This window comes from Ovis canadensis, chromosome 3, assembly GCF_042477335.2.
Source record: "Ovis canadensis isolate MfBH-ARS-UI-01 breed Bighorn chromosome 3, ARS-UI_OviCan_v2, whole genome shotgun sequence".
In the NCBI taxonomy this organism is placed as follows: Eukaryota; Metazoa; Chordata; class Mammalia; order Artiodactyla; family Bovidae; genus Ovis; species Ovis canadensis.
This window is the reverse complement of record NC_091247.1, coordinates 204,868,774-204,891,968: the sequence shown is the minus strand read 5'-3', so window position 1 is coordinate 204,891,968 and position 23,195 is coordinate 204,868,774. Positions and strand designations below refer to the sequence as shown.

General features: G+C 40.2%; 1 protein-coding gene across 2 annotated transcripts; it reads left to right on the top strand.

The window, feature by feature from the left end:
• Positions 1-22,887, top strand: MGST1 (microsomal glutathione S-transferase 1). 2 transcript variants are annotated; one of them, XM_069581266.1, is made up of 4 exons: positions 1-1,391; positions 8,984-9,125; positions 12,162-12,256; positions 22,279-22,887. In XM_069581266.1, the coding sequence occupies exons 2-4, from the start codon at positions 9,000-9,002 to the stop codon at positions 22,523-22,525; spliced, it is 468 nt and encodes a 155-aa protein (XP_069437367.1). In that variant the 5' UTR covers positions 1-1,391; positions 8,984-8,999; the 3' UTR covers positions 22,526-22,887. The 2 variants fall into 2 exon arrangements, with proteins under 2 accessions (XP_069437367.1, XP_069437368.1); XM_069581267.1 differs by having other exon boundaries at positions 901-1,380.
• The last annotated feature ends 308 nt before the right edge of the window (positions 22,888-23,195 follow it).

The following is a 23,195-nucleotide window of genomic DNA, read 5'->3' as shown; positions in this document are numbered from 1 at the left end:
AAATGTTCTTAGTCATAAGGAGCAGATGTCATCATGAAGGATTTTCGTGTTTTTCTAGATATGAAAAGATACAAGAATTGGGCTCATAAAATCACCTCCTGAAAATACATATCTGAAGACTTGTTCTGCCAGTTCTTCCTGCCCTGCCTCGACCTGTCCCCACATCCAGCCAGAGTGCCTCATTTCTGCTCCACTTTGAATTCTTCTCGGCAGGTGTTGAAAATCAGCAGCTGCAGTAGCACATATTTAATTCTTATAGAGAGAGATGATAAGTGCCAATGGCAAGTGCCAATTTGCAGTTGACTGAAGTTACATCCATAAATACTGTTGTGGGACAAGGAGGCTTGAGATGTTGTCATTCACTCGCTAAGTTGTGTCAGACTCTGCAACCCCATGGACTGCAGCACAACAGGCTCTTCTGTCCTCCACTCTCTCCTGGAGTTAGCTCAAACTCATGTCCTTTGAGTCGGTGATGACATCCAGCCATCTCACCGTATGTTGTCCCCTTCTACTCTTGCCCTCAATCTTTCCCAGCATCAGGGTCTTTTCCAATGAGTGGGCTCTTCACATCAGGTGGCCAAAGTATTACAGCTTCAGCTTTAGCATCAGTCCTTCCAATGAATATTCAGGACTGTGATATGCTTTAGGATTGACTGATTTGATCTCCTTGCAGCCTAGATACTGGTATTGGAATAACTACACCTTTCTTAAACACTCCCCTTAAATCCTTACAAAAGCTATACTAAGCTAATTGTATAAGAATTGACCCATTTTAATTTCTTCCTCTCAACCCTTTCTGTTCAGAGTGGGGAAGCAAATTGTCCAGGATCACTGATTTGGAAGACTTTTAGGTAATCTACGCCAAAGGTTACATTGTTGTCAGTGCCAGCCTTTCGAAGCAGGGAAAGCAAAGTTCGACAGAAGTATCAGCGACCTCTAATCAGGTCCCTTCCTTGCCCCGCCCCCTAGATTTAAACCTTCTCTAAAGCGTTCAGTGGTTTCAACACTGAGACCTTTAAAAATTGTTTGCAACTACATAAACTTGAAAGGTCCCCAGCCGCTGCAGCGGGCAAGTGGCCTTTGGGGTTGAGAGCTTCAGCCCGCGCGGAAAAGAAAGAGTTCAGAAAGCGCAACTGGTGGGCGGAGGTTACTCCGGGAGAGAAAAATCAGGCGAGTTAGGGGAGGGGTTTGGCGAGGTCTGCCCGTGTGCTTTCAGCGACCCGGAGCCAAAAGCGGAGGAAATTAACCAGAGGGGGCGTGGCCTCTGTGTCCTGCCTGCCCCGCGCATTGAAAGTCCCACAGCTCCCGCGCGACCCGCTTCTGGGACCGGCTCGTGTGCTTTCTCCTGCTGGATTCACACCACCTGCTCGCGAGTAGTGTGTAAGCAGAGGGTAAGAAGAGAGAGGGTGGCGGCGGGAAGGGGGCCGGGGTGGCAGGTGCAGGCTTGGGGTATCTCTGCCGACCTGAAACTTGTTTGCACAGAGTAACTGCTAAAAGTTTGCTTTTCAATCCATTACTTTTAAAAGGGAGTTTCCTTCCTTTACCCTCCCACCCAACCCCGTAGATAAACTGTCAAACTCCAGGAATAAAACTTGAGAGAATAATTCTTTTTGTGTTTAAGTTATGATTTACCCACTTAAAATTCTCAAGCCAAGGGAGCATCCACTTGGAAAGGGCCCCCGTTGAGCTTTGGAGGAGTAAAACGTGAGCTCATGTAACAGCAATCGAGGAATGACTGCAGTTTAAGAAACTTCTGTTCATCCTAAGGGGGTAAAATCTTGCAGAACTTCTGAGATCCAGGACAAACTGCCCTTTGCATCGCCTGAAAGATAGAACTTGCTTTTCTTGGTTCACTGTGACAGGCCAGAGAAACATCAGCAAGGTAAAAATAATGGTAATAATGAACAAAGTGCAGCATGACCTGAATCAGATCCTATTTGATGAATTAGATACCGCAGAATCGGACACGACTGAAGCAACTTAGCAGCAGCAGCAGCAGTAGCGGAGTCAGTTGATTGGAAAGCTAAGGATCAAACCCCTTGGGAAGGTTCTTGACTGTGGTGGTGGGTGGGGGGAGCCCAGTCTGGAGGTGGAAGCTGTATGGAAGGAGTAAAGGAGAGAGGAGCCCTTCTCTGGCAGTTAAGGCCTCATCTGTGACTGCCATTGCTGGACTTGGGTGGTGGGGGGCCAGGGCGCCTGCAGATTCTATCTCCCTGCTGCAGCGTTCTTTGAAATAGTCACAAGCCCTTTGGGTAGTCCTGACACCACTTTTTATTTTCTCCTTTTCCCTCTGCTGTTTACTGTCTAAGAAAGTGCCAAGTGGGCTGTCATCAAACATTATTGAATAGCCTTTGGCAACTTGTCCAGGCCCCTAGCTAACAGGCTTTAAACCAGGCCAGCCCAGTGTTCTGAGAGCCCTAGCCTGCTGTGAATACCAAAGAAGACACACCTTTTATGTTCTCTGGGAATTAGGCTGGTATTGAGTTTTGCTGTCTTCTGAGGTTTCCAAAGTAAGAGGCCTGTGTATGTTGACCATCTTTGGCCATCTTGAAAAATAGCAAATCGGTCCAAATTTGAATATTACTTTCTGTGGCAAGGGTGGTTTTTCTGAGGGTTTGTTTGAGAGTGGAGTTTCTTAAATGCTGAGACTAGAAAAGGAGGTCAGCATAGTTTCCTCAGCATAGTCCCCCTCCCCGCACAACCCAGCAGCATTCCCCCCGTCCCACCCCGAACACCTGGGCCCTGAAGCATAGGGGGCCCTGTCTGCAGTCAGTCTTTTCAGTAAATTCTAGAACTCACAAACAGCGAGGAGACCACTGACTTGTCTTTTCTCTTTATCTCACAGGCAGCGTTCTGTTGCTTTAAGAAGGTCTGAAATTGCAGAGTCATGGCCATGGGAATGTGTGCTCACATTTTCTATGTGTTGCGCAATATTGATGGAGAAAGGCCGCCATAAATAAGAGAACTTTGCTCTTTTTGGCCAAGAGCCTATAAAGAGAAGAGGACTGTTTCTCAGTTAGTAGTATCTGTCACTAAACTGTGATAGACAATAAGGGAGTGGGGGTGGGATTCTGGGGGGAGGGGGAGGGGGATAAGACAGGAAGGGGATTTGACAGAATTTCCCAGAAGACCAGGGTAGTCCAGAATTCTCCTTGATGGGGGATAGCCTACCGGTTCAATATTAGAGAAAACTGGGTTCCAGTCTTGGGCCCTCCACTGTAAATTTGGGTCAGATGACTAATTCTACCTCTCTGGGTCTCAGTTTCATTATATGTTGAGGGTAGAGACAAATATTATTTGCTCTGACTACTTGAATTTCTCCAAGTTCTCAAGAAAGATAATGCTATGGCCTTTGAAATCTCTGAAATTGTATCCTCAGTGCCTAGAACAGTGCCAAGGTAAGAGCTTATTTATTCACCAAATACTTACCTAGCACTTACCAGATCCCACTGCCTTTCTTTTTTCTTTTTATTTTTTTTATTTCAAACTTTTTATTTTGTACTGGGGCATAGCCATTTAACAATGCTGTGATAGTTCCAGGCAAACAGCGAAGGGACCCAGCCACTCATAGGCATGCCTCCACTTTTTCCCAGACTCCCCACTTTATGCTTTATTCACTTAATGCTCCCAAGAGTTTTGTGAGGTAGGAGGTTTTATTAGCCTCATGTTGCAGGGAAGATTTGTTAATCACAGCTAGTACATGGCGGAACTGGACCCACTACGTCTGGTTTTGGAGTCTGTCTTTGTCCTTTGTAAAGGCACCCCCTCCACATTAGGTGACTGAGTCCCCCTCTCCGGAGAGAGAGGTAGATATATTCTTTATTATGCCAACCAGTGTTGGACAATGAAAGGGACAACACACTGTCCAAACAGAATTCATCACTGGAATAATTTCTGTAACTCATCACCAAGGTTCATGTTTTGCTCTGCTTACTTTTCTTAGATAATTTCTACTGCATTCCTTGACTACTCAAATCACTGAGCACTTTAACCTCTGAATTATTATTACTGCTCTACCGCTCTCCTCTCTCTTGATGGCCTTTCCTGAACAAAGCTTCTAGTAACTTCTTTTTGGAGTGCAGTGCAATGGCATGATGCAAGTTCAAGGCAGCTTATCAACAAATAAATCTTGAAAAAAAAAAGTCCAGATTAGCATCACCTAATTTCATGCTATAAACGACTCCTGTTTCTTAATGTCTTACCTTTAGCTCTGCTTACCCCACCCTCAGATGTGCTGGGAGTGGACCACATCCATCCTGAGAGGCCATTTATGGACCCACAGAGTGCGGTGTCAGGAGCTCAGTATTGGCCATCTCCCAAAACCACAGACTGGAGGAGCTAAGCCTCATTCTTGGTGATTGAGAAATTCTCTCCGTGAAGTATACTTTGTGCATTGTTCACATTTAGAGAGAAAAAAAAAAAAATCCTGCCGTTGACCTTTGTCCTCAACTGCTCAAGATTTTGTGTTCTTTCCCCAGCAACAGTCTGAAAGTCTTCCATCTTTTCTCTACTCTTTCAATACCCATGTTTACTGAGAGAAAACCATCTTCTCAACTTTGCTTTCACTGCTAAATGCATTTCATTCTGAGAACATTGGTGAAGACCTACAGAAACCTATTGACTTTTAAAACTAGGGTTGGATAGTAGCACCTCCTACTTGATAAACTTTTCTTAAGTTGTTGTTGTTGTTTTTTTTAATTAACCTCCCTGCTGTGTCTGTCCAGAGGCATAGAATTTAGGGATTCCTTATTAAGCTAATTACTCCAAGTGCACTGTGAAGTCGGAGAGGGCAGTGGCACCCCACTTTAGTACTCTTACCTGGAAAATCCCATGGACAGAGGAGCCTGGAAGGCTGCAGTCCATGGGGTCACTGAGAGTCGGACATGACTAAGCGACTTCACTTTCACTTTTCACTTTCATGCATTGGAGAAGCAAATGGCAACCCACTCCAGTGTTCTTGCCTGGAGAATCCCAGGGATGGGGGAGCCTGGTGGGCTGCCGTCTATGAGGTCACACAGGGTCGGACAAGACTGAAGTGATTTAGCAGTAGCAGCACTGTGAAGAAGAATGCAGTTTATTGGTGACTTCTCCCCACCCCCATCCTAGAACAATAGTAGATACATTAAATGTTGCAAAAAGCAAGGGGTGGAGGCTTCCTGGCAGTCTAGAAGTTGAGACTTTCCCATGTAGGCAGGTGTGGGTTTGACCCCTGTTGAGGGTGGGGCACTAAGATCTCATATGCCTTGGTGGCCAAAAAAAAAAAAGCTCCATAAAACAGAACCAGTGTTTTAACAGCTGGTTCTTGGCCCAGCAACAGTTGGGGGGGAAATCCACATCAAAAAAAAAAAAAATCTTAAAAAATGTTACTAGAAGTATAATATTATCTTGCACTGAGAAGTGTGGACTGAAAAAAACATAATGTGAGAGCTATGAGTTCAGTTTTTGTTGAGGCTTACTGAGGACTGTAGCCCAGGAGACAGCCCCTCAGCTAGCTTCTCTAAAAGCTGAGGAACTTCTCTAAAGAGGTAGATGGGGAAGTCAGTATATAAATGATTTTGGTAAAGGGGGTATGTGCAGTCAAACCCAGATCTTGGTAGAAGGTTGCTGCTGGTTATGAGGAATAGGTATCTCCATTAATGATTTTAGTGCTTTTCTAGGTATAAGAAGATGCAAGAAATCTGGCTCATAAAAGTTTCTCCCGGAAAATGTCTAACTATCTGAAAGCCAGTTTTCCTAGAACACAGGGTGACTTCTTTCTGATAAACTCTGAACTCCTTTCAGGGCATGATAAAGATTCTCATAGAATCAGATGGCAAGTGACAGTCTTTAGCTGGCAGAATCTATCATACTTGCTTTTAAGACTACTGACCTGTGGAGGTGGATTAATTTGCTACTGTGTGTGTGTGAGAGTGTTTAAGCTAAATGCAGCTGATCCTTGAATATCATGGGGGTTGGGGACCTATCCTCTGGGTAGGTGAGAATCCACATGTAACTTACAGTCACCTCCTCCATATACACAGTTCCTTTATATCCGTGGCTCTGCATCTCCAGATTCAACCGACTACTGATTGTGTACCACTCTGGTATTTAGTATCAAAAAAAATCCAAATATAAGTAGATCCACATGGTTCAGATCTGTGTTGTTTAAGGGTTAACTGTGCATTTCTATTTGCCTGAACCCAAGGAGGCTTTTTTTTTAGCCTACCTTTCAAAACAGAGATTGCTTAGGAAGCTTTGGGTTTTTATTTCCAAAATGTGACTAATACTTACCTTGGAGCATAATTGGAAGAAGAAGGAAGGTAACTGGTAAAATGGGTGCTGGCACTGGTGTAGGTGTAGGCTAGGTGCAGGGTAGGCTTCACCCAATGTTCGTTGAATCAGAATTAAGCATTTTGCAGTCTCTTGAAGCAGACAGTGCAGTGTAGTTGGTATATGAGATGTGAGATCAGAGACTTGGGTTCCTCTCCCAGTGTGGCTGCTCATTATCTCTAATTTCCATTTTTTTCATCTGTCGAATAGATATACTCATGAGGATTACAGTCTTATAGAAATTATGTAAGGTAATGCACATAAAGTACATGGTGTAATATAGCCAAGTCTTATAAAATTAAATATATATGTACTATATATATATAGACATGTCACATTCAACAGTAACATACAGACATCTGGATGACCAGTAGCAGAGTCTGGGAAGATATATAGGTTTATAGATTATTGGTAGATGGATAAAATGATCAGAATAATCGCTCTAAATAGGTTGCATGCACGGGTTGAGTTTTGAAGGCAGGAACAGATATGTCTACAAGAGACAACACTCCATGCTAAGCCAGTAAAATGGTGTTTACGCTTGGGTATGAGAAAAGATGGGCTTCTCAGGTGGCACTCGTAGCAAAGAACCCAACTGCCAACGCAGGAGACGTAAGAGATGCAGGTTTGATCCCTGGGTCGGGAAGATCCCCTGGAGAAGGGCACAACGTCCCACTCCAGTATTCTTGCCTGGAGAATCCCATGAACAGTGGAGCCTGGCGGGTTATAGTCCATAGGATTGCAGAGAATTGGACATGACTGAAGCGACTTAGCATGCATGCACACATACACTCATGATAAAAGATGTGTGTTTATGTGGAAGAAAGAGAAGGTGTAGGTAGTGGGGCTGATGATAGAACAGAGAAGGTTAAAAAGAATGTCGGATAGGGCGGACTTTCAGCTTTTTCCTAAATTCTTACCTACGCGGATTTGAGTATCATTTGTGTCCCTCTTCTTCCTCCTCCTCAGCACTTCTCCAGTTACTCTTCCAACTCTAGATTCAAGGAGTTACATTCCATTTACTCTTGACAGCTTTTTGATGGGCGTAAATATAGAATGAGAAGTGACCTGAAGCGTTTTGTAAAGCTAATCCTCCTCCCTGCATCCCTTCTACGAAAGTATCATAAATGCCTATTTCTCCCCCCACGTTTGCAAGCCTTTTATTTTATGTTTCCATTATCCTGTTTCACCCTCTTCACTTGTGTTGGTGTGAATGAGGACACTGGTCATGGTGATAGTGATGATCATGATAAGGAGATAATAAGCTTTATTGAGGGTTTTCATGGACCTGGCACTGTGCTAGGTCATGCTATCTCACTTAAATCCTGACAATAACCCACTAAGTTGGGAGATGCCGACTCATTGGAAAAGACCCTGATGCTGAGAAAGACTGAGGGCAGGAGGAAAATGGGGGCAACAGAGGATGAGATGGTTGGATAGCATCACCGATGCAATATACCTGAGTTTGAGCGAACTCCCAGGGATGGTGAAGGACTGGGAAGCCTGGCATGCTGTAGTCCATGGGGTTGCAGAGTTGGACACGGCTTAGTAACTGAACAACAACTATTCCTATCTTACCAACGAAGAAATCCAGTTTCACAGAGGCTAAATCTCTCAATCAAAGACAATAACCAAATGATGTGACTGGAATTCAAATCCTGGAGTCTGAGATCTTGATTACCACTGAAATGACAAAAGGTTGTGAACTGGATTTATCAAGAAGGGCGTGTATTAGGACTTAGGCATTTCTACTCAAACATTAACGGTACTACTATGTACATAGTTTGATGTTTTGAAAGAGATTCATGGATTCTGGTTTGTGTCCAATTTGTGGCTCATCTTGATGCAAAATATGATTTTATTCCAGCTTTAGCGAAGTTTACCTATGTATATTTGCTTATGATAACCCCTATATTTTCATTTTCACACAGTGCTTGTTTGGTATGTTCAAGCTTAATGATATATAGAACCAGAAAAAACCAGGGATGGGGGTGAGATGAATTGGGAGATTAGGATTGACATATATACACTATTGATACGATGTATAAAATAGACAACTAATGAATGAGAGCCTACTCTATAGCACAGGGAACTCTATTTAGTGCTTAGTTGTGACCTAAGTGGGAAGGAAATCCAAAAAAGAGTGGCTATATGAATAGGTATAGCTGATTCACTTTGCTGTACACTAGAAATTAATACCAGAGAAGGCAATGGCAACCCACTCCAGTGTTCTCGCCTGGAGAATCCCAGGGACGGGGGAGCCTGGTGGGCTGCTGTCTATGGGGTTGCACAGAGTCGGACACAACTGAAGTGCCTTAGCAGCAGGAGCAGCAGAAATTAATACAATGTTGTAAAGCAGCTATACTCTAATAACAAATTAAAAAAAAAAAGAAAACCATGGATAAGAGCAAAGACTATTACATGTATTTCTTGACTTACATAAAAAGAGTAACTTAAATAAATGATTAAAATAGAAAAAAGAACAAGAAAAAAACATGATACTAGTCATTAAAAAAAATCCAAATGGTTATTTCTTCTTCAAATAACCCAAAATATCTTCAAGAACAATATGGTTCATACTGTAGAATAAGGACACCAAGTGACCGTCAAGTTATTGGGGGGTATTTATGTCTGTTTTTTCCTATTTTATCTAAAATCTTTTTTAACATTCCAGACCAAAGTCAAAAAAAATGGTCAACCTTTCGCAGCTAATGGAGAATGAAGTATTCATGGCCTTTGCCTCTTACACGACGATTGTGCTTTCAAAAATGATGTTTATGAGCATTGCAACTGCCTTCTATAGACTGACAAGAAAGGTAAGACATGGGAGGCAGTATTTTAACAGTTGGGATTCTGGAAAGCAATTTTCTAATTTTTTTTTTTTGTGAAACCCAATGGCATATTGTTTTATACTGTAAATGAATATGCAGTCATTTGGTTCAGGTGGTTCTGATATATTTACAGAATAGGTAGTTAAATGGTTTTTTGTTTGTTTATTTTTATTGTTCAGTTAGCATATGAGATTTCTGAAGTATCAGATTCTTCAAGGAAACTTTGCGATTTTGAAGTTGATTTTGCTAACTAGAGCTTAGAAAATAGTCACTTTCTAGACAGTGAATTGATGTTTTCAGCTCTATTACAGATCAGGGATATACCTTAGGGCACAGAATTAAGTTCTTATTGTTATCAATAGAGTCTCTATTATTGGGGCAAGGCATTTGAATTTTGCGTGGTTATGATTTCTTAAGTGAATAGTATTTCTACCCAGCATTATAACAATTTTTTTTTTCAAATGGAGGCTTGGAGAAAGTGGTAGAAAGTTTTGAAACACATAACCCATATACAGAGGAAGGGCTTCTTGATGGCTCAGTAGAAAAGAATCCGCCTGCAGTGCAGGAGATGCAAGAGACATGGATTCAGTCCCTGGTCTGGGAAGATCACTGGAGGAGAAAATAGCAACCCACTCCAGTATTCTAGCCTACAGAATCCCATGGACAGAAGAACCTGGCAGGCTCCAGTCCATGGGATTGCAAAAAAGTCGGACATGACTGAGTGACTGAGCAGGCAACCTGTAAGCAAGTTGGTTTTGTGACAACAGTGACAAGGGAAAAGCAAAGCTACACAGTTAGATGATTTTTACTGATGTGACTCCTGGGCCTGTTCACCAGCTTCTTTCTGTAAATATTTCTCTCTCTTGGTCCCGGTCCCAGTTTCTGTCCTCCAGAGCCTTACTTTTATTTAGAAGTCATAGGCCTCCCTAAGGTATTTTCTTATTACTATCTTGAGGTATCATTCCTTCCCAATGATATTTGCATTTTAATGGGGCACATATCCACATGGGTAAACCTCTAACAGGGCAAGGTGTTTGAGCCTCTGGCTATAAAGTGGCTGCTACTACCAGGTCTTAACTCAATGGTAAAGAATCCACCTGCCAGTGCAGGAGACGCAAGAAATGAGGGATTTGATCCCTGAGTCAGGAAGATCCCGTGGAGCAGGAAATGGCAACCCACTCCAGTATTCTTGCCTGGGAAATCCCATGGACAGAGGAGCCTGGTGGACATGGTACATGGGGTTATAAAAGAGTCAGACACAGCTGAGAGACTAAACAAGCAACCACCAGATCCTCACTATCTTCTAGAAATACTGTGGCATCAAGGATAGCAGAAATGTTGCTTGTCTTAGAAGAAAATGAAAGTGAAGTTGCGCAGTCGTGTCCGACTCTCTGCGACCCCATGGACTGTAGCCTACCAGGCTCCTCTGTCCATGGGATTTTCCAGGCAAAAGTACTGGAGTGGGTTGCTATTTCCTTCTCCAGGGGATCTTTCCAACTCTGGGATCGAACCCAGGTCTCATTGCAGGCAGACACTTTACCGTCGAAACCACGAGGGAAGCCCAAGGGGCTTAGAAGAAAAGGGGAAGGGAATTCAAATTTGTGAAGTGCCAGTGATCTATGCTAGGCACTGTGACACTCTGTTTGTGTGTCAGGTCATGGAAACATTTTACATAATTATTAGCATTATCCTGTGAGATGAGCATTACTCTTCCCGTTTTATGGATGAGGAAATCAAAATCAGAGTGGTTCAGTAGCTTTCCCAAGATTACACACCAACCAAGGCTGAGGCTGAGATTCAAATTCAGATTGGCTTAAACTCCTATTTCAAGCACTTTGCGTTGTAATACATTATTTGCTTATTCTTTATTGAACATCCAGTATGTGCCATACATTTATTTCAGAACCAGACAGACAGATCTGCCCTCAGGAGCTGATCAGTTCTCCTCAACATCTTTATCTGAAATAAATGCTCATGTCGTATTAAGAAAAATACTATCATATTTATGAAGTTTCTCCACTTAAATTAAGGCTAATTTTATAGTTCATGTTTTTCTCTATTATAAATCATTAAATAGTGGAACATAAGTATTTTTAAATACATGCTTCAAGTTTCAGGGAATGGGGAAATCATTTCAAAGAGCATAATAATGACAGGAAGGACTATGTGAAAATATGCCCTGGAACATGTGCTTAGTGTTTATAGGAATACAGTTCAACTTCTTATATTTCACTGGATTGTTCAACCTAAAGTTTTAGTTAAAGTTTTAGTTAACACATATCCTAACAAAGTACAAAGCACTTTTCCTGCCCCCACTCTTTCATGCTGCATGCCTGTTCCTCTGGTATCTTTGGCAAATAAACTTATGACTTTCGTATGAGCCAATCAGTTGGAAATAATATTCTTCAGGAGAAGTGCATCAACATTACTGTTAAAAAATGCCAGTTCACCATAATAATAACTTTTTATTATTTTAATGAGGACTCAGAATTATGCTTTTTTCTGATTTTGCTGCCTTTTCACTGTTTTTATATATTGGTTTATAAAGTTCTTATTTATGCTTCTCTTTAAAAATCTTTTTACACTGTTATTAAAAATTCAGGTTTTAAGAAGAGATGCTTTCTCCTGTGTGTATGTGCTCAGTTGTGTCCAACTCTTTGCTGCCTTATGGGCTGTAGCCCTCCAGGCTCCTCTGTCCATGGGATTTCCCAGGCAAGAATTCTGGAGTGGGTTGCCATTTCCTACTCCAGGGGATCTTCTGGACCCAGGGATCAAACCTGCATTTTCTGTTTCTCTTATGTTGGCAGGCAGATTCTTTATCACTAAGCTACCTGAGAATCCACATTCTTTCTCCTACCCCTAGGTTTGATCTATAGCTCCCCAATTTTTTTTTTTCATGATGACAAAGTGACCAACTTGGATGCCTGTATTTCTTCTGATAAAATATGAATATCAGGTAGAGTACCCGCCCCCATGTTATTTGGTATTTAAATTTTTTTTTTTCCTCGGTATTTGGAATAGGTTTTCGCTAATCCAGAAGACTGCGCAGGCTTTGGCAAAGGAGAAAACGCCAAGAAGTATCTTCGGACAGATGACAGGGTGGAACGTGTTCGAAGGTAAACCAGTGTCTCCTGAAATGACTCACTTGATCATAGGATGTTGGTCTCAGAGTCAAGTGAGGATGTTGGGGTCTGAAGAAAAAGAAAAGTCAATCATTCTACCTACTCTGTATAATTATAGAAAATTAGCCATCTAGAAGTCTCCAACTATCACTGTGATTGCGTGTATTTCCAAGTTAGCTTTTCTGTGCACTTTGTTAGGGTTAATGACTTTGTTCTGTGTAGGGATTTATCAAAAGTAATGACAGGTAAGAGGTGAAATGAGGATGGTAGATTCTTGCGGTTTTTGTCTTCTTTCTCCAGAGGTGAGACTGTCAGCTTGGGTAAAAGGTTGAAGAACTAGGTATTTTTGGCATAAAATGAAAAGTATGAACTTGAGAAATCTCTACCTATCTTCTCTCTCTCTCCCTCCTTTGTAGATATTATATTTAATGTACAGAGAATTCAGTAAACAATGAAAAGCAATAGGCCAAGATACCGTCTACCCAGCTTCCTAATGATACCATTAATAAACTTATTTTAAAAGCACATTCAATTCTAGTTCTGAAGGTATATTTCTTAATCCTTGTCATAAAGTGATGTAAATTACAAACTTTTTCTTTCATCTTTACTGAAGCTTAATTGACAAAATTGTAAGTGTACAATTTGCAGCGTACAATGTCATTTAATACACATATATGTTTCTAAGGAGTCCTTCCATTGAATTAGTTGACATTAATTAATGAATTTCATTAATTAACACATCCATCACCTCTCAGATTTCATCTCTCCTCCCCTCTTCTTTGGTGGGAACATTTAAATTCTACTCTCATAGCGACTTTCAGTTACATGTGCCATGTGTTCAGCTGCTCAGTAATATCTGACTCTTTTGTGGCCCCTGGACTCTTAACGCGCCAGCCTCCTCTGTCCATGGAATTTTCCAGTCAAGAATACTGGGGTTGCCATTTCCTACTCCATGGGATCTTCCCGACCCAGGTATTACATTCCCATCGCTCGCAGCTCCTGCATTGGCAGGCCGTTTCTTTACCACAGTGCCGCCCGGGAAGCCCCAGCTTTCAGTTACACAGTTACACAATACAGTGTTATCTGCTGTAGTCAGTGTGTTATCCTTTAGATCTCAGACCTTGTTCATCTTATAACTGACAGTTAGTACTATTTTATCAACCTCTTCAGACTTCCCCCAACCCCTATCCCCTGGCAATGACTACTTTCTGTTCTTATGAGTTCAGCTTTTTTTCCTTTCGGTAGATTCCATTTATAAATGATACCTTACAATGTTTGTCTTTCTCTGTCTTAGTTATTTCATTCACCATAATGTCCTCCAGGTTCATTCAAATGACAAGACTTCCTTTTTTTTATTTTAAAGACTGAATAATAGTTTAATCTTTTTGGAATAATGGTAGGTAAGTTCTGTGCTATGCTCTGCTGTGCTTAGTTGCTCAGTTGTGTCCAACTCTTTGTGATGCCATGGACTGTAGCCCACGAGGCACCTCTGTCCATGGGGATTCTCTAGTCAAGAATACTGGAGTGGGCTGCCATGCTCTCCTCCAGGTATCTTCCCAACCCAGGGGTGGAATGCAAGGCTCCCACATTGCAGGCAGATTCTTTTAACATCTGAACCACCATGGAGGACCTTCCAAACTGTTCTCCATAGTGGCTGTACTGGTTTATATTCCTGGCAGCAATGTAAAGAGTTCTCTTTTCTCCATATTCTGGCAAGTATTTGCTACCTCTTGTCTTTTCCACAGTGGCCATCCTAATAGATGTAATGTAATAACTCATTTTAGTTTTGATTTGCATTTACCCAGCTGATTGGTGATGGTGAGTACCTTTTCATTACCTCTTGTCCATTTAGATGTCTTCTTTAGAAAAATGGCTACTTGGGTCTCCCTTTTTCAATTGGATTATTTTATTTGTTTATCTATTAATTTGGGGCTATGAAATTGTGAGAGCCTTATATATTTTTAATATTAACTGCTTATCAGATATGGGGTTTGCAAAATTTTTTCCCACTCCATAACTTGCCTTTCAATTTTGTTGATGGCTTCTTATGCTGGGCAGGAACTTTTTGATATGATGTAGTCCCACTTGTTTATTTTTGCTTTTTTTTTTTTTTTTTGCTTTTGGTGTCAAATCCAAAGATATCATTGCCAAGACTAGTGTCAAAGAGCTTACAACCTTTATATTCCCTCTAGAAATTTTATGGTTTCAGGTCTTATATTCAAGTCTTTAATTCATTTTGAGTTGATTTTTGTGTACGGTATAAGATAGGGTTCAGTTTCTTTTGCATGTGGAAATCTAGTTTTCCTGACACAATTTACTGCAGAGGCTGCCCTTTCCTACTGTGTATTCTTGGCTTCTGTGTAAAAAATTGAGTATACATGCATGAGTTTATTTCTGGGTTCTCTATTCTGTTCCATTGATCTGTGAGTCTGCTTTTATGCCAAAAAAATACTGACTTGATTTCTATAGCTTTGTAATGTAGTTTGAAATCAGGAAGTATGAAGTCTCCAGCTTTGTTTTTATTGCTCAAGATCCCTTGGATATTCAGGGTCATTTGTGGTTTCACACAAATTTGGGGACTTTAAAAAAAAATTCTCAAAAAATGCCATTGGGATTTTGAGAGGGAGTACATTACTCTGGGTTGTGTGGACATTTTAACAGTGTTAACATTAATTTTTCCAGTCCATGAGGAGAGAATATCTTTCCATTTATTTGTATTTCTTCATTTCTTTCATCAGTATCTTATGGTTTTCAGTATATAGATCTTTCCTCTCTGGTTAAGTTTATTCCTAAGCATTTTATTCTTTTTGGTGCTATTTTAAAGTTCGTCTTCCCCAGGTGACTCAGTGGAAAAGAATCCATTTGCCAAGCAGGAGACGCGTTCAATCCCTGGGTCAGGAAGATACCCTGGAGAAGGAAATGGCAATCCACTCCAGTATTCTTCCCTCGGAGATCCCATGGACAGAGGAGCCTGGTGGGCTACAGTCCATGGGGACTCAAAGAGTCAGGTATAAGTCAGTGACTAAACAGCAACAGCAGTAAAGTCAGTCTCTTTTATCATTCCAAAAAATCAGCTCTTAGTTTCATTGATTTTTTTCTATTGTATTTTTAGTTTCTATTTCATTTATGTCTATTCTGATCTTTGTTATTTCTTTCCTTTACTAATTTTGGGCTTAGTTTGCTTCTTTTTTTTTACTCTCTTGATACATCAGGTTAGGTTGTTCATTTGAGATTTTTTTTCTTAAATGTGGGCGTTTATCACTATAAACTTCCTTCTTAGATTGCCTTTGCTGAGTCCCCATGAGTTTGGTATGTTCTGTTTCTATCTTTATCTGTCTCAAGATATTATTGATTTCTCTTGAGTTTTTTCTTTGACCTGTTTATGAATTTTCCAATTTTCTTTTCATAATTGATTTCTAGTTTCATATTGTTGTGGTTGGAATAAATGCTTGATTTTGCACTTCTTAAATTTATTAAGACTTGCTTTTTGGCTTAAGATATGATCTGTCTTGGAGAATGTTCCATTTGTGCCTGGGAAGAATGTATATTCTGTTGCTGTTGGATGTAAAGTTCTGTAAATGTCTTTTAGGTCCATCTGAGCTAAGTGGTCTTTCTAGATGCTCTATCCATTGTTGAAAATGAGATCTTGAAGTCCTCTATAATTATGGTATCGTTATTTCTCCTTCAGATCTGTTACTGTTTGCTTTATATATGAAAGTTTCCTATGTTGGGTGCATATATATTTACCAATGTTATGTCCTCTTGATGCCTTGATCCCCTTTATCATTATATAATGAACTTTTTTGTCCCTTGTTACAGTTTGTTTTGATATAAGTATAGCTTTTTCAGCTTTCTTTTGGCTTCCATTTGCATGGAATATCTTTTTCTACACCTTCACCTTGTGTCTATGTATGACCTTAAGTCTTCGTAGGCAGCATGTTGTTAGGTCTTATTTTTATCTGTTCACTCATTCTTGTTTGATTGGAGAAGTTAGCCCATTTTGATTTAAAGTAATTTCTGATGCTTCCCTGGTGGCCCAGACGGTAAAGAATCTGCATGCAGTGCAGGGGTCCTGAGTTTGATCCCTAAGTTGGGAAGATCCCCTGGAGAAGAGAATGGCTACCCACTCCAGTGTTCTTGCCTGCAGAATTCCATGGACAGAGGGGCCTGGCAGGCTACAGTCCGTGGGGGTCACAAAGAGTCAGACGTGACTGAGTGACTAACACTTTCACTTCACTTCTTGTACTTATTGCCATTTTGTTAATTTTTTTCTTAGTTGTTTTGGAATTCCTTTGTTCCTTTCTCTTTCATTGTGATTTGGTGATTTTTCTCTAAGGGTAAGCTTTGATTGCTTTCCTTTTATCTTTTGTATATCTACTATGAGTTTTTACTTGGTGGTTACCCTGAGTCTTATGTAAAACATCTTGTTTTATATTAATAATAGTCTATTTTAAGTTGATAACAGCTTAGCTTTTAATGCATGCAAATGACTTAATGACTAAACAACAACAACAACAAATCTTAATCCACATTTTCTAACTGATTTATTGAGTAAGTTGAAGAAAGAGCCAAGTTTATATCAAAACGAAGAATATGAAGATGTGCACAAATGCAGGATTAAAGACTAAGTTAATCTTGAGACTATATACCATAAGAGAATCTGTAGAAATCTTTGGAGGGGCTTCAGACTTTCCAGAAAATCAAAAGTGATAAGGCAACTATGATCTTGATTCTAAAGGGATTAGATGCTGCTGCTGATACCTGAATTAGAGAAGTAAATTTTTTTTTCAGTCTCCATTTCATTATCTATTTACACTCACCACATTTTAGAAGTGTAGTCAAATATATTCATGGTGTTTCCTATCTTAACTATTCATCAGAAAACTAAATATCTAAATGTTTAAGTATGACTGTGAAAACTCCTTACTGCTTCTTTAATTTTATATAATTTTGCTTATCCTGTGAAATGTATCTAGAATTATACCACAGTGTAGATATGCATTAGAAAATACTAAATGAAGATGGTACATAACTTCAGTGTTTCACATGTTAGAAAAGTGGATTGGCAATAGAATCTCAATAGAAAAAATTTTTCAGTGGGGAGGTCAGTCAAGATGGTGACGTAGGGGACTCCTGAACTTCTCTCTTTACACTCATGTTGTTGTTGTTCAGGTTGTACAGTAGCTAAGTTGTGTCTGACTGTGGCTCCATGGACCACGGTATGCCCATGAAAGCTTAGCCAAAGAGATTTTATTTGGGGATTTTAGATGCCTTCCACTCTCCCTTCTCAGCCCCTACTTCTGTCTCTCCTTACCCATGGGATGGTATTTCTAAAGGAGAAAGCCATTATCTAAGCTGATCTTCTCATCAGATTGTGAACAACAAATAAAATTTAGTGAGAACAATTGCCTTTAGTTGTGAAAGGAGTGTGTCCTTGAGGAGGTGCAGGGACTGTGTGTACAGCGCCCCCTGGTGATCAGACACTGGCTTTTCAATGTGGCAAGAAAGAATCTCCGGGAAAGAGAAGCTTCTAGGTTCCAGGTGTATTTTTTGAGATCAGATCAGTTCTGTTAACAAAGTGATTTACTAAATCACTTTTGGAGATACTTTTCAGAATAAAAGTTCCCACAATCTCCCCTCTCCATTTTTAACCTAGAATTTTTCTTTTTCATTATTTCTACTTGTAATTATCAAGTTGTTTTTATGAGCATATTTTGGTGACAGGGACTGAATTTGGCTACAAAAGATGTGAAAGTTACGCTCTTAGGCATACAATATTGAGAAAATATACACTACACATATAGAAACTTTAATTAAAAATATAAAGTAGTATGTGTTGAAATGTCAAGATAAGTAGCCTAAAGTAAGTTATTTATACTCTGGGCATATGGAAATCAATGATGATTATAAAGCATTTTACATTATGCATTTATTTAATCCTATCCCACATTGTTCTAGAAAGAATGCAAGACTATATACATTCCCTGTGTGTGTGCACACACGCGCACATACATGCACACACTTAGTTGCTCAGTCATGTCCAACTCTTTGCAACCCCATGGTCTGCAGCCTATCAGAGTCCTCTGTCCATGAGTTTTTCCAGGCAAGAATACTGGAGTGGGTTGCCATTTTCTGCTCCTGGGATCTTCCTGACCCAGGGATCAAACCCACGTCTTTTGCATCTCCTGCGTTGACATTCGAATTCTTTACCACTGAGCTACTGGGGAAATCCCATGTACATTCCTTACAACAAGATAAAGTTGTAAGGTAACCAGGACAGCTGAAGAAATAAGGTGAAACAGTTAAAAGAGAAAAAAAAAGGTTTTAATACTTAGATATTTAGAATAAGCTACCTTCAACGAAATTTTATGTGGGATTTTAGATGCCTTCCACTCTCCCTTCTCAGCCCCTACTTCTGTCTCTCAATAGAAACTACCTCTTTATTGAGACTCTTCAGTGGGGTCCAGTTGACACTCACTGGGAATTCTTCAAGGAAGTGGAGGATGGGATTAAATTTAAAGCTAGATGATTCCTTTCTGGCCGCAATGCATGAATGAAGCATTTATTGAGAGATTACTGTGTGTCTGACTGTCACTCCTTTTATTGGAATGCTGTAAAATGGCTTGAAGACTGACTTCCTGCCCTTGAGGGGTGTATAACTTTCCCACTGAAAAGCAGACTAGCGTGCATGTAGTACTTAAAGAATAATATAAAGCTATCTCTCACTAGATGTTCAGTAGTAGGATACAAGTATAACTTCCTAGGGTTTTGGGAATATTTCATAAGGGAAGAAGTTGAAGAATGTTAGGATTTGGAAGGAAAAAAGGAGAGGAGAGAACATGGCAGTTTGGAAAAATTTCTTTGCAGGAACTTGAACACACTGCTACATGGTGAGCATAAAGAGCTTTGGGTAAGAGAAAGGAGTCAGCTGGTCTGGTGTGAAGCTCCTTTTGTGGTTGGCCACCCCCTGACAGTTCTCAGTGACGTATAGCAACTCTGGTTTAGGTCAGGGCGATGCTGAGATCCGAGTGGTTCTGATCTGATTGAAGCATCTTGAGCACAGAGCAGGGCTGGAGTTAAGGTCAGTCCAGAACAAGCTTGCACCAAGGGGCATCTGCCCAAAAGGGAAAGGACATGGGAACATGGGATGATGGAGAGGAAGTAATAGACCCTGGTAGAAAGTGCCCTACTCCAGTACTTTTGCCTGGAAAATCCCATGGACAGAGGAGCCTGGTAGGCTGCAGTCCATGGGGTCACTAAGAGTTGGACACGAATTCACTTTCACTTTCACTTTTCCCTTTCATGCATTGGAGAAGGAAATGGCAACCCACTCCAGTGTTCTTGCCTGGAGAATCCCAGAGACGGGGGAGCCTGGTGGGCTGCCATCTATGGGGTCGCACAGAGTCGGACAAGACTGAAGCGACTTAGCAGCAGCAGCACCAGAAAGTGCTCTTAAAGATGGATGTCCATCTGCTACTAGATTTTGGTAGCCATCTAGGAATGACACAGAAATGAAGGAAACTTCCCCTTTAGGATGCTTTCTGTTGTTTGAGTAGAGAAAGGGTTACAGTGGAAAGGTGAGGCTGAACTACAGCAGATGCTCACTGGGAGAGGGTGTGTCTGCAGTGGGGTCTAAAAGGAAGAGTATACGCACTGTTATATTTAGAAAGGATAACCAGCAAGGATCTGCTGTAGAGCACAGGGAACTCTGCTCAATATTATGTGGCAGCCTGGATGGGAGGGGAGTTTGGGGGAGAATGAATACACGTATATGTATGGCTGAGTCCCTTTGCTGTCCACCTGAAACTATTACAACATTGTAAATCGGCTATACTCAGATATAAAATAAAAAGTTAAAAAATAAAAATAAAAAAAGAAGAGCATGTAAGATGGCATAAATTAACAGTGTGAGGCTCCGTTGAAAACTGGCCTTACTAGAACATTTTGAGGGTTGAGGACAAGGAAGAAGCACTGAATGAAAGAGATAGAGGGAGGCCAGAAAAAAATGGAGAGGCCAGTAAGTTCCAAGGAATGCCTGCCCTTGAATTTCTTCCCCCAAACCCCTACCGCTGGAGCTCTTTACCCCTAATTTTCCTTGACTTTCTTCTCTGTTTTTACACTGTATTCTATTTGTCAATTGCTTAATATAGACTTGGGGCTTCCCAGGTAGTGCAGTGGTAAAGAATCTGCCTGCCAGTGCAGGAGACATAAGAGACACAGGTTCGATCCCTGGGTCAGGAAGATCCCTTGGAGGAGGAAATGGCAACCCACTCCAGTATTCTTGGCTGGAGAATCCCATGGACAGAAGATCCATGGACAGGCTGCAGTCCATGGGATCACAAAGAGTTGGACACAACTGAGCAACTGAGCGCAAACATATTTCTACATGGTCCTATCATTATAGGCTCTTTCTCAACTTTAAAAATGTCTGTCCTCTTAGAATGTGGTAAAGGAGAAGAGTAACATGGCCTAGATGGGAGGTGAAGAAATATCTGTGGTCCAGCAGGAGAATTCAAAGGATCCAAACAAATACCCTTGATGTAACTGGTGACGTGAGCTCATCTTTAGTAGAAAATAGTGTTTCTGCCCTTTCTTGCCCACCTCGCTTTCAGTAACCTTTGGGTTGTTCCATGAGACAGAGGGAATAAGAACACTCATACCCTTTCTGTCTTGGCTTTACTTAGGAACATGTGGTTGTTTATTTAAATCTTTCAGAATTATTACATATCTAAGTTACTGTTACCTTCTGCATGCCTCTATGTTGTTATTCTGTTTGTCAGGAGAATTTAGAGATAATCTACAGAAAACAGGAGAAAGGAAAGGAGGTGATAATGGTGATCTTAGAGCAAAGATTATTTAGTAATTACACTTTTTTTTGACTAAAAGAAAAAAGTGAAAGTGAAATTCGCTCAGTCAGATTGACTCTTTGTGACTCCATGGACTGCACAATCTATGGAATTCTCCAGGCCAGAATGCTGGAGTGGGTAGCCTTTCCCTTCTCCAGGGGATCTTCCCAACCCAGGGATTGAACCCAGGTCTCTATCTTTCATTTGAAACATGTATCAATAGCTTACAAGTTCTCTCAAAATCTCAATTTATAGTCTAGCAGTTTTTCTTAAGCAGTTTTTAACTGTGGAAACTAGAACAGGGTTACCAGATTTGAGAATTAAGCACTTTATAAATATATTTATAAAAATATAATTTTTTATAAATACACATTTTATATTATTAAAAAAAAATTTTCGTCAGTAATTGACGTGTCTTGTGTTCACAATCCTAGCCAGAGGTGCCATGAATCAGAGAAAAAGTTGTGTCTAAGCCATGCTTTCTGTTTTCTTCTAGCTGTGGTATGAAATTCAGATCTAAATGCATGACTTTCCCTTTATTATTGTCTATCATGTTTGTGTATATTTTGCCCATCACTACTAATTCCTTTTGCAATTTTAGGATAGGTTGGCTGATATTCTTCCCATGTTTGAAAGGCTAGTTATATATTCTGTAATCAGTATGTGGAGAAAATGAAATTCTTGATATTAAGATTGGTAAATTGATTTCTGGTAACCTAGTGGCTTGAGTGAATGGGCAAGGGTGGTATCAGTGACCATTTTGCATCGTAGCACAAGTGAGGAGGGGAGTCTTAAGAAAGATACTAACCCAGAGGATTTTCTGCTTTTGGGAAGAAGAATTTTTATAAGAGGAATCTTGAATTGCTATTGTACAGACCTCAGAAGAAAAAATATTTTATATGTATAAAAATGATGGGAGTTTTATTATGTCGATGCACTTTTGATATTCTTGGAAGTGCAAAAAGTCTTCTTTCTTATATATTGAGATACACTGAAAATAAACAAAATAATGAGCCATTCTAAAGGGAATTTGAGAGAAATAAAATGAATCTTACTCTCCATGTTTAAGATCCATTAACACTTCTATTTAGTTTCAGAAGAGAGGGAAAAGTGGATGTATTTCTGCTGATTTTGAAATTAGGGTTTTACAAGTCATCTTTTTTCCCACAGAGCCCACTTGAATGACCTTGAAAACATCGTGCCATTTCTTGGCATTGGCCTTCTGTATTCCTTGAGTGGTCCAGACCTCTCTACAGCCATCCTGCACTTCAGACTCTTTGTCGGAGCACGAATCTACCACACGATTGCGTATTTGACACCCCTTCCCCAGCCAAATCGCGCTTTGGCTTTTTTCATTGGCTATGGAGTTACACTTTCAATGGCTTACAGATTGCTGAAGAGTAAGCTGTACCTGTAAAGAGAATCATACAACTCATCATCCAATGATTTTCTAAAAATTCTGTACTTCCAATTTGTAATGAATCCTTTCATGATTTTAAGCAGGAGGGGAGCAGAGAAATTAAGATAGAGAAAACCCAGTCTGCATATTAATACTGCCGATTGCCTTTATTCTTGTTTTGTATTTATACAGGACATTTAACATAATTTTTAATTCCTTTGTCTTATTCATAAAATACTTTGTTGTAAATTTTGATTATAATTTGTAACATTTGTTCAACATTTCATATTTTGAATCTTTAAAGAGTAAGTATGTATATGTTAAACCTGTATTTCAATATTGATGAGATGGGCATATGAAATAAAAAATTCAAAGGATAATTTCATTTGGTTTTATCTTTCTCAAAATATTTTCAAAAGTTTCAAGCTACAGAAAAGTAGTACCATGAACTTTTATATGTTTCACCTAGATTTACCACTTGTTAACATTTCCCCATATTTGCTTTAGCTCCATCACTCAATGTTTTTTTCTGAACAGTTTGAAAGTTGTTCAATTGCTAAGTCATGTCTGAATCTTTTTGGTCTCATGAACTGTAGCACACCAGGCTTTCCTGTCCTTCACTATCTCTCGAAGTTTGCTCAAACTCCTGTCCATCGAGTCAGTGATGCCATCCAACCATTTTGAAAGT